This window comes from Ostrea edulis, chromosome 7, assembly GCF_947568905.1.
Source record: "Ostrea edulis chromosome 7, xbOstEdul1.1, whole genome shotgun sequence".
Lineage (NCBI taxonomy): Eukaryota > Metazoa > Mollusca > Bivalvia > Ostreida > Ostreidae > Ostrea > Ostrea edulis.
This window is the reverse complement of record NC_079170.1, coordinates 75,406,167-75,423,402: the sequence shown is the minus strand read 5'-3', so window position 1 is coordinate 75,423,402 and position 17,236 is coordinate 75,406,167. Positions and strand designations below refer to the sequence as shown.

Here is a 17,236-nt window from a genome sequence, read left to right as displayed (position 1 = left end):
TTTAAAAAAGGTTCTGTGTATATTTCTACACCATCACAGGTGAAATCAGAAAACGATAAACTAAAAGTTTTGGATATCTATATGGATTTGTCATCGAATGATTTAAAGGATTTGAAAAGTTATTTTACCACATAATTTGTATAGCTTAAAGTGATACTAAGGTTTGGCTATATTTCAGCTATAATAATATACAGTACCATGTGATAGATATTAGGATAAAAGAGCTAACGAAGCACGACATCACTGCATAATACAACTTAAATAAATCTATCCAATATCGTTGTACCAATGAAGCTCTAGGTTCCAAAGGACTCCGATCTTACAGCAAAATGAGAAAGTCTCAAATACATATCTAATGCTAATTAACATTAATATAACCAATCTTTCTAATGGTATGTAGGATAAAATCAGAAGGAAGCATCGGTTTTCTCATCTTATATCTGCACAGAATATTGATAAATTATGATAGATACTGATATCCGATGTAAAATTTGTTTGTCCTTTAACCTCCTTAGTTTCATACAAAACTTCTTATCAATAACTTTGCATGCAATTCATTCAAAATAGCAATTTCCGAAAATCATTCAAATCACTTATGGCACGCAACATATACGAGGTTGCTAATTATCAAAACATTTTTAAGATTCAATTAATTTGGTAAATTAAAATCGTCCACTTACGGAGATTTAAGTCGTTGAAAGCAAGAAATAAAGTAATTTAATACCTAACGCCAAATACACTGAAGAGGATAAAGCGTGTTGCCCAGTCCAGACAGCCCATTTCTCTCCACAAGGGCAACCAGTAATTTACTCCGGAGGTGTAAAATTCCCTGTTCCGACAGGAGAACGTCGTTGAAAGGTAAGATGGTACATTTACAGTTGTGAATTACTTCGGACTTCCTTAAAAAATATACTTAATTTCGTATACGTTTATTATCTCTATACTAGCATACATTTTAAGTTAATGGGAATAGAAACACAATACTAACTTTGCTAATTTAAAATGTTTTATTGGTGCTAATTCTGATCCAAAGATATTGCCTTACTTGATTGCTACGGAATTCACAACAGTATATAAATTAGGTTTGCCTTATTTAACTCTCTCATACTAAAATCAATATCATCGGTTACTTCTATTCACATTAATGACACCTTTTATCTTGTAGCTATCGATATTTTGCCGTACTGTGTTTATATTTTTATGCGAAATCTAAATTTTAGGTGCTTGGATAGAGCACACAATGGTTTCCACTTTTATGACAAATAATCAGTATTTGCTGAATATTCTTCTATATATAATTCATACTGAAATGGTTGAAAATGATATATTTTTTCTTCAGTATATTACCAACAGTCCTTGTAAACCCTACAAAATAGAAAACGTTATTGATTATGTAGGATTTGGTCAGTTTGGATGGGGAATTTGATAAATTAATCCATCATTTTTTCAGAAGATAGGCTTTCAAAAGTAATCTATACAAGGCTACAATTCAAACTAGTTATGCGATATTAATTTTGCTATCCTGTCTAAATTACAGAATTTATGATTATATGACACTCAAAACTTATGGCAAAGATACGCCCAAGTCATCATCATTGCGCGTTTACATTTTACGAATTGCTGAGTACCTCAAAGTCAACAGAAGAGACATGTGAAACCATAGAACACAATACATGCAAATATGATGTATTGAATGGTTGATTGTATATTGTTTAACGTCCCTTTAGAAAATTTTCACTCACATGGAGACGTCACAATTGCCAGAGAAGGGCTGCAAAATTTAGGCATATGTTCGGCGTTTACAGCCTTTATGCAGGGAGGGATCTTCATTGTGCCACACCTGTAGTGACAGGGATGGGTTGGTCGTATTTTTTGTCGATTTCATCCGAAAGACCATCCTCCTTACTCGCCTCTTAGGCCAAACAAATGAAATGAAGACATATTCTAACCCAGATCCCCAAAGGGACATATGCACGGTTCGAAATGATACACAATGAACCATATAACGGAAAATGCAGTCAACTATTGTCATGATCAGAGCAGAATATGATAAACGATGTTAATGATATACCCGATTGATGCAAAACACGATAAACATAACACCGATGAAAGCATTGCTATAGAAGCAATGTAGACAGACCGCAATTTAAATAGCTACTACAGGACTTTAACAATACACTTTTTTAAAATTCTATAGGTATCTTTCTACCCTATCACAACTGAAATCAGAAACTATAAACTAAATGCGATTTTTAATTAAGTTTTGGATATCTATATAGATTTGTCATCGAAAGATTTAAAGGATTTGAAAAGTTATATTACCACATAATGTGTATCGCTCAAAGTGATACTAAGGTCTGGCTTTATCTCAGTTATAATTAATTTGCCTTAGCAAATGATATATATAAGGATAAACGAACTAATGAAGCACGATATCACTGCATTACACAACTGAATTGAATCTATTCAATATCGTTGTACCAATGGAGCTCGGAATCTAGGTTTCATAGATATCCGATATTATAGCAACATGAAGAAGTTTTAAATACATATATAATGCTAATTAACATTTATTATAACCAAACTTTCTGATGGTATGTAGGATAAAATCAGAAAGAAGCATCTGTTTTCGTATCTTATATCTCCACATAATGTTGATGAATTATGTTAAATACTGATCTCCAATGAAAATTTTGTTCGTCATTGAACCTCCTTATTTCAGACGAAACTTCCTATCGATAGCTTTGCATGCGATTCATATAAAATAACATTTTCCGAAAATCATTTAAATCACTTAATGCACGCAACATATACAAGGTTGGTAATTATCAATACATTTTTGTATTTCAATTGATTTGGTAAATTAAAATCGTCCACTTACGGAGATCAAAAACGTTGAAAACAAAAAATAAAGTAATTTAATACATAACGCCAAATACACTGAAGAGGATAAAGCGTGTTGCCCTGACAAACCATTTCTCTCCACAACGGCAAGCAGTAATTGAATCCGGAGGTGTAAAATTACCTGTTTTGACAGGAGAACGTTTTGGCAGTTAAGATGGTACATTTACAGTTGTGAATTACTTCAGATTTCCTTAAAAAGATACTTAATTTCGTATGCATCCAATATCTGTATACTAGCATACGTTTTAATTTAATAGGGATAGAAACACAGTACTAACTTTATTAATTTAATTTTTTTATTGGTGCTGATTGTGATCCGGAAATATTGCCTTACTCGATTGCTATGAAATTCACTACAATATATATATAATAGCTCTGCCTTATTTAACCCTCTTATAATATAAATTAATAGCATCGGTTACTTGTATTCGGCGCGTCATCCATGGTCAATTTTTTGAGGTAGAATTTGTCGAGGTAATACACACTCAAATGAGCTTAATTGTCTTAACTTTTCAGATTTATCGGTTGATTTTATGGAAACAACTTGCACAAATATCGAGCCGAATCAAATGAATGTTACAGAACTAAGATTTTTTAAAAAGTCAACAAACTAAAGACACCTTACATCTTTTAGCTATCGATATTTTGCCCTACTGTGTTTATATTTTTATGAGAAATCTACATTTTAGGTGCTTGGATACAGCACACAATGGTTTCCGCTTTATGACAAATAATTATTATTTGCTGAATATTCTTATACATATATAATTCATACTCAAATTGTTTAAAATAACATAATTTTTTTTCAGTATATTTATTTGAACTCTCACATGAGCTCACCTGAAACTTGATACCCCATGTGCGTTTGTACATATCAAAGGAAACAATGCATGTTTCTGAACTTTTTCGGGTTTTTTCAGCAAAATTAATTTTTTCCATGCCTAAAAGAAATTTACATAATATAGTTTATGAAATAAACTATTTTTTGGCAAACTGTAGCTTTGTATATCTTATTAGAGTTTTATATCTTCTATTGTTCATGGTTAGCGCAAGGGGAGGCAATAGTTTTCGAGTTTGAAAACGATGGAATTCAAATTTGCGATATGCATATTTACTTTCGCTATTTTACGCGCTATTAAGTGTAACATCATATGCGCCCTAGGGTTTGAAAACATCAACAAGCCATTTCATAAAGAGATTAGATTTAATCGAGAGAAAAAACCAATTATCACGTTAATGGCTTGTAAATAAGAGATTGCATTAAGGTCTTTCGTGCAAGGTAATGGTGTGGTAGTTGTCGGTAGAAAGGATTTAGACTGAGTACTGTATATACTCGTCTATAAGTCGGATTTTAGGGAGCTAAAATTGGCCCAAAACTCTATATCCGACTTATTGGCAAGTCCTAAAAAGAGAAGCATTTTTCTGGCCAGTGTAATGTATAGTACTTTTGGACAACTTGTACTCAGTTGATTATAATAGTTAACTTTAACTGGACATATTATATTATTGATGTATTCAAGGATTATATGCATAAAGTACAAGCATTTACATATTCTAATGATTTAATTCGCCTCAAGTGTATACTACTGAAACTGATTTGTTGATAAAATGAATAAATATCAACACATATCACAAGATATTATTTAAAACACAGGTGAAAATGTTAGAGCATTGATTTGAAATTGTTAACCGATTCTTGAAAAACGTTATACCGATTTATAAGCGGCTCAATGGCAAACCCCTTTAAAATAGGCTACAAGCTATAGAACCGACTTGTAGGCGAATCGAACTATAGGCGAGTATAAACGGTATTTTTTCAATTTTTCGAAGGAAGGTATGAAAAACAGACTTAAAATTTTGTCGAAGCAAGAACTTTACCTTAAAATAAACCCACCCAATCACCTTTTTAAACACCACTTGACGGGGACCCAGATAAACAGCGAAAAATTGATATATCGAGGCTAACCACTGCTAGTCCTACAGCATATACATATTTATGTTCTGATCTTCAAATTCAATACACACTCGGATATCAACTCGGATCAAATGGCTTTCACATAATAACTACATACATACATACATACTCAACTGTATGACAAACGGAATGATTTCAGCTTCTCCATCGTCAACTTCCCACATTTATGTAGCAATATTCCATTATCAAATGCATATGGTGTTTATATACCTCAACTGATTCGATATGCAAGAGCTTGTTCTGGGTATAGTAAGTTTTTAAAACGAGGTAAGCTACTCACAAACTAGTTGATGGTACAGGGATTTCAACAGTCTCGATTGAAGTCAGCATTTCGCAAATTCTATGGTCGTTATAACGATCTAGTTCGTCAATACAACCTCGCATTGGGTAAAATGCTGTCTGACGTGTTTCATACCGTTTGTTAAGCCGTTCTTGGTACAGTGATTTTGACTGCGGATAACTCCGTTTACCTGATCAGGATATGGGGCTCATGGCGGGTGTGACCGGTCAACAGGGGATGCTTACCCCTCCTAGACACCTGATCCCACCTCTGGTGTGTCCAGGGGTCCGTGTTTGCCCAACTATCTATTTTGTATTGCTTGTAGGAGTTATGAGATTGATCACTGTTCGTTATCTTCACCTTGCATATACTTTGTAAGTGTTTAGAGTTATATATATATATATATATATATATATATATATATATATATATAAAGCACAAAATAATCATTTTATTTGGATACCCACATCCGCCCCTACCCTGGGTTGAACTCACTACATGCGGTACCACATCCTCTAACAGCATGTAACCAGCGCTAGACCGCTCGACCATCTAGGCAAGTCAAAAGACTTGCTTTCAATTACGATGGAATTCTCATCACGCTATCACACGCTACATGGTCAGTGAGAATAGAAAATGGATACAGTTATTTAACGTGCATTTTAAGAGAACCATACATGATGCACATTTCATTTGAAATATTTTATATAAAGCACGTAAATAGCAATAATCTCTTAAATGAACACAACTGCCCTAAGGGAAGAAATATTTAATATCAAGCAGGGAAAATCTCAGTTTATTTGGATACCCACTTCCGCTCCTACCCGGGGTTGAACTCGCGACCTACGGAACCAAATCTCCTAGCATCACGTACCGAGCGTGCTAGACCGCTCGACCATCTAGGCAAGTCAAAAGACCACTTAGGTCAATTATGTTCATTTAAGAGTTCATAGCTATTAAATAATTAAATAATCTAGGATATATTTGTAATTTAAGCATTACATAGTATATTTTATTAAATCATTGATATTACAATAGTAATTTCTTCACTTTTATTATTTCATTATCAATATCACAGCATATCAATAAAATGTTTGTCCAATTTTTATTTTATATTCCTTGTGGAGGTAACATGTATGAGATGATCACTGTTCGTTACCTGCACATTTCATGCATATGTTATCGAAGTTTTGACAGATTAAATTCGTTGTGTAAACCTAATGTTGTAAAAAGGATATGCCAGAGTATTGCATTGCTTTCTTACCCTCTGACTCTTTCTTTTCTTTTTTGAATGAGTGCCAATTTCAGTGGGTGCGTGCGTAAATAGTAGATCAATTACAATGTACCCCCCACTCAGGTATATTTGTAAGAGTGTGTTAAAACCCTGACTGTTATCAGTGAATCTATGGCGTTTAGTATTAACAACTTTTTGGTAGATTTGAATCACGAAATAGACAAGAGCAATGTAATGCCTCTCTGATTGTAACAGAGAAAAGAATAACGATACATAAATATTTCTTATCTGATTATATATTGGAACAGAAAAAAACCCCGCGCATATACATTGCAGGCGATAAAGCGTGTTGTCCACACAAGCTATTTTTCCCCACAAGAACACTCTGCAATTCATTCCGAGGTGAAAAAGTTCATGTTTAAATAAGGGAACATTTTGGACAGATAGAATGCTAATTATATCTTGAGTTACTTCAAATATCCATCATCAGATCTTTATTTTTTAATACATCTAAGAACTGTATAGTATTATACATTGGTGTAAGGATTCAAAGAAAGCGATTTTGCTAAATAAAAATGCTAATCGGTGCCAATTCTGATTCCAAAATATACCTTGATTGATATAAAATCACCATAGTACATAAAATGATAGTGTCTGTTGACTCTTATAAATTCTTACTTGTGCTAGCGATCACGGTAATTCAATGATAGAGCGTTTGCTATGTAACCGCGTGAGTTTAAGCTCGTGTCACAGTCGCGTCAAACGTAAGAACTACACGAATCTTGTGATGTTAGCATCACGTATTATCCGCTTCTATTTCACGTAGAACTGCCATTTTAGTGTAGTTTTGTTCGAGAGAAAATCCTTCAAATGTTGATACCATGTATAAGTCATGTGACAATTCGTTATTTATAATAGTGTTATATACTCGTGTTCATTATTTATTTATTTTTTACTTTAGTCACCAATTTCTCGGGTAATTAATCATGCCATAGTCACGTGATTTGCTAGAGTGACATAGGTAGTGATTGCTCATTCGCCAAACTCTCGGCATTTGGAAGTGAGAGTCATGGTTTTTTTTATCTGACTTTAAAAACAGAGGCCCTGTGTCGCGACAGCCGTTGACACGTCCATTATTCACGTGCAGTCATACATTACAGAGAGGAGGTTGGAAAATACTGAATATACAACAAGTAAAGGAATTAATTTTTTACTAGAATTCATAGACTGCAAATAAATCATTCAACAAATGAACCAACACTGGTACGGCCTTAAGCACTAAGCATGGTGATGTTTCAATATGAGAGAAATATTTCGACAGAATACACAAGAAACAATCAATCAATCAAACATTTGCTACTCTAGCACAAAAAAAATATGATCTGAAATGCACTAATTTAGCTTAATATTGTCAGCATGTAATATGTTTATCCATAGCTGGCACATAGAATGAAAACAAAATAGATACTTATCCGAATGCGCACGGATAACCCTTAAAAATCTAACATCTCGCAACCCGACTTTACATATATGTTCCCTTAATAATCTAAGATGGCTCATTAAATTAAACTAATCCTACTGAACGACATTTCTTCGACAGTGAATTCTATTTCCGTACGTTAATATTTTAATTTCTTGACATTTTAGCCTGAATAGTGAGGCCTTTGTCGATGAAATATGAAAAGGATTTCGGTGGTGTATAACGAACCACTCGTCAAATCTCCATGTCTAAATATATGTTGAAGACGGAGTTCTTTTATTTGATATATTTTGCAAAATATTTTTTTTATTACAAAGCAATATACGCCGATGAAAAAAAAAAAGAAAGAAAAGAAAGGAAAAAAAAAAACAAAATAAAAAAACGTATTGAAGCACATGATCGTATTCCTGTATTACTTATTTGTCGTGGTATTCATAAGCTGAAACGGGATTAAATTGGTCGGGGAACCTAGTAAGCCGATGTGTTTTATCGTGCTGGTATCTCAGTGTTACAAACATGCCTATCTGATCGAATTTTAGGGAAGTAAAATAGGTGAACTTGGCCACCAATAAGCCTATTAATGATTGGGCACCGGTCGTGAAATCCGCACAGATATTGTGATATATATAACTTCGCATATTCTGTGGTGTAAATAAAATGTGGAATGGCGTTTCCTGTATGGTGCAGTATTAATGCTTTCATTTGGATTCAGTGTTTCCCCAACACATGTTTTGAACAGAATTTACAACCTACGGGTACCAGTATACCAAATATGGTAAAAGCATCAGTTCTCATCTCTTTCGGTACAACTCTGAGGCCGTGTTTACTGTTATAGAACGCACATTTTCCAGAAAATACAAGTGGGACAGAAACAGACACTTTATTTGCTTTTGTTTTCATACTGAACAGTAGTCCCCTGCACAGTCTACACTGGTTGCATATTTGACTTTTGTCATGGTTTTCTCAAGTAACTTCTTAAGCATTGTTGAAATTGTTCTCTTAAGCATTCCTTTAAGTTGTCGTTTACATAAACAGCATTCACACTTCACAGGAGGCCCCATAGTTATTTACATTTATTCGCTAGCTGCATGTTGAAATCATTTACTTGTGATCGTCATTAAGACTGCATGCTATGAGTAAAACTTAGCATAAAATGTCAGAAACAAATAATTATGAGAAGTCTAATATTCCATACAAAAAATAGGCAGGAATACATTGATATTCGAACCACAGATATGTAGCAAGGGTCTGTCCAAAAATTCAATGAGACTGTCGCTAGATCGCCATGAAGTAATGCCGAATTCAAGCTATCTAAAGTCACCCGTCGTGAACATATAAATTGTTTTGATAATACGACAGAAGTTACACACAAGAAGTAAGTTATTTTTTCCCATAGCGTGGGTCAAGTCTCAATACTTTAAAAAAAAGTTTCAATACTTCATTTGCAAAGCATATTACACCTGAACAATTACTAACATTTTTATCTCAGTTCACACTGGAGACTTGGCTCACTCCATATGAAAATCTGCTTGGAAAAGTCAAATGTACTGTCTTTTTGTGCGATTTTCGCGTACACGTGATTTTAAATAGGGCAATGTTCATTTGAAATGGGCATATCGAAAACGCAGTTTTGAAAAGTATGGATTGATTGTTTCAACTAGAATGCAAATTTTTCTTTTTTTCTGGAGTTTCAATTTTAGATTTGATATTTGTCCTCTGTGAGTTCTTTGCTATGTTTACATTATATGTAGAGGTCTTGGCATTTAATGCAAAAGTATGTTTTTACATGCATGTAAATGTGTCATTAATACCAAGTAACCTTCATGCGCGTTGGGGCATTTATTTAGGCGTTGAAAGTATCACCAAATAATACGAGGCATGATTTTATGGAAAATTAACAAAAGAAAAAAAAAAGATCCTAAATTCACCCAGCTGTGCTATAAATTGGTAAGGGGTACCGGGTACCACATGTATTACCAGAGACGTAACTAGCAGACAAATATAACCACATTACAAGAAATTCTCGAGGCTGCTTTTGACCCCCTTTTGTGCTCAGGCCAAATATTTGAAGTGGGGCCCAGGAGCCTCTTGAACTCCTGAATCACGAAAATTTGGATAATGTAAATGTTTTTCCGAATAAAAAAGAATATAGTTTGGTTCCTTTCTAGTTGTAGAATTGTTTACCTACCACTTAAGTTCGTCAGTATACTCTGCCCACTTTTACAAAATTGAAAATTGGTTTAAATGCTTATGGTTTTCCAAAAAGAAATATAGATAGTGATTAAAATGCACCGAATTACGTATATCATGACAATTTATTGAAGAAATAATAGTAACATATAGTAATTTATCTCACACATATGGTGTATATTTCAAACGAGATCAAACCTAACTTTATCACACGCCCGTTTAATAAAGCACTTCCGGTCCGAACTACTTTTGACACTGTCCTCTCTTGGATGACATATTCATGTTCTGATGCATATCGTCGCATGAAATAGAGCGTATACCTTGTTATTCTGTATTTATTTAGAATTTCTTTTATAGCAAAATTAAAATGATATTGCTCCCACTGACATATTTTGCAAGAAACCGGTCATAACAAAAATGTCAACTTGATTAACAACTGCGGTAAGCTAGGCCTACTCAACAATTACGATCAGAAAACAAAGATATGTCCACACTTTTATCATCAACAAGGAATCAACTGCATACTGAACGGGCCTAATTCAAAGTACCACGACATGTTGCGGTACCAACCATTCACAAGCATATTATCTTTGGAGCCATATTGATCTCAACAGCTTTACTTACTAAAGTGCCTCAGGATTTACTCTCGCCCTCAGATTCAAAGAAACCACGTGAATGAAATCCAAATGCACACATATTTCTACTTTTCATTGTAAACTATTGAACGTTCTAATAACGAGGAGTAAGCATCTACTGTAGACCGGTCACGCCCGGACGAACCCTATATATAAATCAGGCGAACGGAGTAATCCGTAGTCAAAATCGGCCTGCAGCAAACCGTCTAGGAATGGGTAAACGACCCGACAGGCAACATTTGACCCAATGATAGGTTGGATTGGTAAGTCAGGTCTTCATAACGACCACATAATTCGAAGAAAAAAATGCTGATTTTAAATGCGATTGTTAAAACTTGTGTAACATCAACTGATTTGGAAGTAGCCTGTATCTTGATTTAAATGCTGATTATACACAGAACATGCCCTTGCGTATCGAATCACTTGAAAACATAAACACAAGAGATAGGTTATAATGTAATATTGGTATGTAAATATAGGAAATTGACGGTATATGTAATATATACAAACGAAACTTCTTTTTGTTTTATATCATTCACTGTTTAGGTAATGACTCGGGAGAGGTTTGTCGAACTTATTAAACGTTTGTATATTTATACAATTAAAAATGTTCAAATCAAATAAATAACTCGGTTATCGCAACAAATCATTTGTATGCACTATGTATAAACTTGCATTTTCTTTGGTCATATTAGAATATTCTACAGAATAACTCCACAACATAGATAAAACCTGAGCGAGAACCTTAATAAACAATGCAATGTCTATTATCATTACATATGTAGATGTCGGACGCAAAAAGCTCCTGGGAGAAAATTAAGGAACATGTTGGCTGTACCCCGACAATGGTGTTCTCCGTCATTGGTGATTCAGACAGCCTTGACCACAGACCCTGGACCAAAACAGTATTCCAGACAGCGTTGATAGAGGCAGCTAAAAGTGGCGGAGGTGAGTGAGATATTCAGAGTAGAAAAAAAATACTGTGATCAATGGTGACCAAGGACGGGTACAAATTAAAACACTTGAGCCACTGCGAAATTTTGAAATATTGTTCAAATAATGTAACTGCATTAGATCGCATACGTCTTTCATCAGTACTAGATACTTAAGAGGTGAATCTTCCAAACATTCTAAATTTCTAACATAGTATGCCTACAATTATTTTCATTTTCATGATTTTCTTTAACAGAAATTTTTGATATTCATATATAATGAAATGATATGTACAGTTATATACAGTATGATTCAAACAATTTGACAAAATGTTTTGGGGGTTTTCTAGAATCTTCCAAATATATTGATATATGATGCTATTTGGCTAAGTCGATAACTTGATTCATGGATTGCATGTACTAGTGACAATGACTCATAATTCATTAATGTTTTCAGTAACAGAGGGTTGATAATGTTTTTCCCCAGATCTACATATCCATTTTGAATAGCAGAATATTTACGTTTGTATACAGTATAAGAATTATACTGACATTCCCTATATTATTTGGTCGTGATAACGATATGCATATAATTTACCAATACCATCATCGGTCAACATGCTGTTTGAGGCGTTTCATATCAATTACTGTGACGTTCTTTAAACATTCATTCTGACTACAGATTACTCCGTGTCCTTATCAAATGTAAGGCTTACTGCCGGTGTCACCGGTTGATAAACGGTGCTTACTCCTCATGAGCATCTGATCCTACCTCGGTATATCCTGAGGTGAGCAGATAACCTACTCTTTCCTTTTGTATTTTTATCAGAGTTATGAGATTGAGCATTGCTCTTTTTGTTAACCTTTTCAAAAAGATGGCATTATGAGATGAGGACACAGCATACTTTATACAGCAATGTTTCACGAAAAGGTGAATTAATATTAATTAATGAATTAATATTTACGTTTGTATACAGTATAATAATAATATAGGGAATGTCAGCATGACTTTTAACGAGACATTTGAAAACCTTGTAACATCAACGATTTAACAAAAGAACCACAAACGGTACAATATACGCTCATCAGACTATCAAAACAATATCTGCATCAACGACGAGAAGAAGAAAACCCCCAGAAAACTGTTTCATCTACGTTTAGTCCTATTGTACTTCACGGTGTACATAAATGTTAACTGATTATATATTTCACAGAGATTGTGACAAATTTCAGCACACGTCATGTTTGTAACGATAAAAAACGCTTTAAAAACTCTTTGGTTTACTTTTACTTCTAGATTACGTTATGGTGCATCAATCAAGCTGAAATGCAAACGGAACTTATGTTCTTCCGATAGGAAACTTGTGACTAAATTATAGGGCAATATCTGTATTAAGAACGAAAACAAGGTTTTTCTAGTGATACTACGATTTTGGCCGTTGACCTTGAGGAACAATAGTTACCCTCCATTGGCATGACGTTTGACCGTCCTAGCCCGTGTATCCCGCCTACAAGGTTTACCCAGGAAGTGATAGTGCGATTTTGATCCTTGACCCCTTGACATTAAAGAACAGAAGGCGTCCTCTACTTGACAGGAGGGGTATGTGTTCCATGTTGACAATCCTGAACCCAAATGATTTATTCTAAAGGCTGCCCACAAGGATTTCTTATTGAGTAATACTACGATATTGATCTTGCAAAATAGTGTCCTACACTTGACATGTGAAGTATGCGTACCATGCTTGACGGTCCTAGCCCCAAGTTTTAGATTAAATTTCAGAGTTAATTCTTTGTCTCTTCAAAATTGGGATGTGTTAGTTTGCAAAAAAAAAACCCAAAAAACAACATTTACCTTCATGTGGCCAATGTTAACAGAGAATAATAACAAAGCAACAAAAACTACATATAAATACACCTAGCACTACAACTACATAAAATCTACAAACGTATTTATACCGCAGACTACATATTTTGGGGTTATAGGCTTGCAAATGGTATGGTGAAGATAAGAAGTATAGTATAAATAGCTGTTGCTTAACGACTGCTTGACACCATCTAGAGCTTTTGTGATAATGAATGGTGGTAGTATCTTGGAAACCTTGGATTTTAGGTTGATGAGCAATTGCACTCAAATGCAAGCAAATGGTCCTATAAGTAAGCTAAATAATGACAATAATCAATGTAAAGCTGATCTAAAAGGGGGGTCGTGGAAATAAAAGGGGGAGTGTGGTCAGAGTCAGAAGATTAATTCTTTGCCTATCACGCTGCCTATGACGTAACAGTAGCATTTGCTTTCGCCGCTGAATGATGACGTTACCCTTTTCCCCACAGCGCTTTGGAGTTGACTTGTGAAAATTCGGCATTTTAACACATTTCTTCACTACGTTTTCCATTGTTATATATTTTGTTAGTTTATCGTGGATAGCTCATATTTTAAGACTATCGAATCGGGAGTGAAAGCAAGTGAAAAATTACGATAAATATGGAACAAAATATTTTATTTTGAAAAGATATATAGTCCAAAATTTGCCTTTTTTTTCTTATTATTTATTTTATTATTTATTCTACATGTATGTTTGTATAACAAAGAAATATCACGAATTAATACTTTTTTATCTACTAGTGTTTTTAAACATCATATCAATATACATGTATCTACATTTCTAACGGGTTTTTCCCCTTCAATATGTTCTGTATATATTATGTGTTTTAATTCAAACAATCTTGTCATAAAATTTCATCTTTATTTCTAAGAAAAAAGTGACGACTGATTCAAAGTTTATTAATAAAAATAAACGAATATAAGTATATTCATATAAGTATATATACGTACTACATCTTGTTCTGTAAATAAGAATTATCCTATGTAGTTGAATTTTTTTTTACGCATGCATAAATTTTCTTCAATGTTCAAAACAAGATGTGAAAAAAGCAAAGCACTGCTGTACATTACACAGTCCGTATCCATATGCCACGAACTATGTTTGTTGGGGGAGGGTGTGTGCTTTAGAACAGAAATTACAAAAATGCACTGTAACCACCTTGCAATTGTTTTTGCGGTGTCTGCATGTTCCGATTAGGAGCTGTGTCAGTGCGAGGCCTACAGGCATGTAGCATCGTCTTTTCAACAACATAAAAATGGAGGAGGGGGGGGGGGGGCAAGATGTCTTGTCTAAAATTATTGACAAGGAAATAAAAATATGGGAGGCTGTCCGAACTTCAAGCCCTAATTCGTGGAAGGGGAGGAGTGTTCATTTACTAAAACTGCCTCAACCTCCGCCCGACTGTGATTAATTAAATAAAGTGTGTGTATGTCAAACATGTTAACGTCTCGAAAAAATGATTGGTCTGAACATAAATATATAAGAACATGTCGTAACTTATCACAACATTTGTAATTCTATTTTTAAAAAATGAATTTAAAACTACACTTATTTTCCTTCTATTATAAAAAAAATTGTGGATTAAAAGGCCCATGTCAAGCAGTCATATTGTAATAAAAGAAAATATAAAATTTATGGTATAATAATCACTTGATAAATACTTACATGTACACATTGTACTTAACAACTGATCCACTGAAATACTTAATTTATAAGCAATTTAAGTATATTGTCTCTCTACATTTAACATACATATCAGCTAACTAGTGTACCCACTCTTAAAATTGTTTAAAAGTAAGGATTACATAAATTTGAACCAAACCCAGTCTTTAGATGTTTGATAAATGAATCATCATAATTGAGAGAAAGATAATTCAAATTCTCGATGAATCTTCTCGTGTTTATTTTGACACCATTCATTTTGCAAATCAGTTTGGAGGACGGGCATTTTACTGGTAATTGTATCTTAATTAAATGGTAGAACATTTACATATGTGTATTTGCCTTGTTACAGTGTATCTATGTATGATTGCGCAATATTGCCCGCCTACCAGTGAGCCCGAGTCTTGATAATCATATTATCCCGCGGTTCGGTAGTACAAGCGGGAAAATTATGTATTCACGTTATAGTAGTGTGTTTTGATAAAGTTGTTTTGGTCCATTATAATACTGACCAATAGGGGTTAGTATGCTGTCACGGGGAGTAAGCGGGTTTGTTAGACTGGTCACTTCATGCGGATAGGACAACTGTTGCTATTTTTTTTAGTTTTCATCTTATTCTAGCATTTTATATATTTGTAAAGTGTGAGGTCCGTCACATTCCCCATGCATCATGGCGCAATGGCATCAGGTACAGGTTTCCTAGAGTTGTTCACGATTATTATCGTTTTATTTCTAGGTTTTTCCTGGCCGACTCTGGTGTTCACAAAGGGGGTTAATGTGCTATTAAATGCAATTGTACTTTATAGGAACGGTATTGTGTATTTTCACTCACATTTGTGTATAAGTCTGAATGATAAATGTGCACGTCCTCCAGCGTACACGACTGGCTGTATGCTTTGTACTTAGGTGTTGATTTATGTTAAAAAATGTTAAATACATGTAGGTAGTAAAGTTAATACTTACACGAGCTTTATTAACAATCGATACACTAAATGTGACCAGATTGGCAAATGCATTTTATTGGGATTGAAATTGATGGGCTGGTGTTCTTTTCCTTAAACATATATATATTTTAATCTTCAATTTAAAAACACAAAATAATTGCATAGATCTTAACAAAAACTCGACCAGTCTTACTTTCGCTTGAATCTTCTCGTGTGTGTTTTATAGCAGATTCTGTTGCATAGATCGTTTTATTCTTTGGAAGATGTTCTGACAATGGTAAATGTAATTTTTCTTTAAAACATTCATCCTTGGCTTTACTCTTCTCGTTATATGTAATTTTCATTTTATACATATAATTAAAACTCTAGAGCTTGTGTTTTATAAGCAGTGTGGTTTTGTAGTTACGTAATACTTCCTGTCTTCACGCGTGTTCAATCGAAGTTTTGAAATGCACGGGCTTTACGAGGAATTGTCAGCTCGAAGCGGCATGGTTTATCTGCAAATTCTACCTGAAACTTGGCCAAATTGAAGGCGCACCCCCCCCCCCCCCTCCCCCTCCTCTTATGTTAAGAATTGCTTCTTATTATGTCATTCATTTATTGCAAAGTAAAAAAAATAAATAAAAATTGCTTAGATCCAACCCTGCGATAAATCAATGAATTCACTTGCGAAAAATAACGATAAACAAATAGAAATATTTTGGGGCGAGATCAAATGTTCAATGTCTGACAAAAAACTAAGTCCACATAGGTTTTACCAAGCCCCCCCCCCCCCCCACCACCAATAAATTAAATATGATGACTATTGAAACTAATCGATTAACAAGTAAGGACAAACTAGTATAAATAACACTATGTATACCTTTTCCACTGTTTATTCACAAAAGAAAGCGTACATTAAAACTATTTTAAAATGTTCATTAAAATGTGATATTCTCATGTAGTTTTACCAGACACTTGGTTTGTTCTATTTCCACTAATATGTAATCGATGTCGGATGACAGAAACTTACGAAAGTTTTCATCCCCCCTCCCCCCTAACATGCTATTTGAATTTAGATTTTTATCCAACATCGATCTTTTAATCTCGCCCCTTAATTATAGACTTCATTTTGTCA

At 34.1% G+C, this 17,236-nt stretch overlaps 1 protein-coding gene across 1 annotated transcript in view; it reads left to right on the top strand.

Annotated features, from left to right (window-relative positions):
- The first annotated feature begins 791 nt into the window (after positions 1 to 791).
- Positions 792 to 17,236, top strand: part of LOC130048779 (uncharacterized) — a 55,621-nt gene continuing 39,176 nt past the window's right edge. The window contains exons 1-2 of the mRNA XM_056145831.1: positions 792 to 858; positions 11,484 to 11,646. Coding sequence (XP_056001806.1) covers positions 11,484 to 11,646 — 163 coding nt within the window. The 5' untranslated portion in view covers positions 792 to 858. The remainder of the gene's footprint in view (positions 859 to 11,483; positions 11,647 to 17,236) is intronic.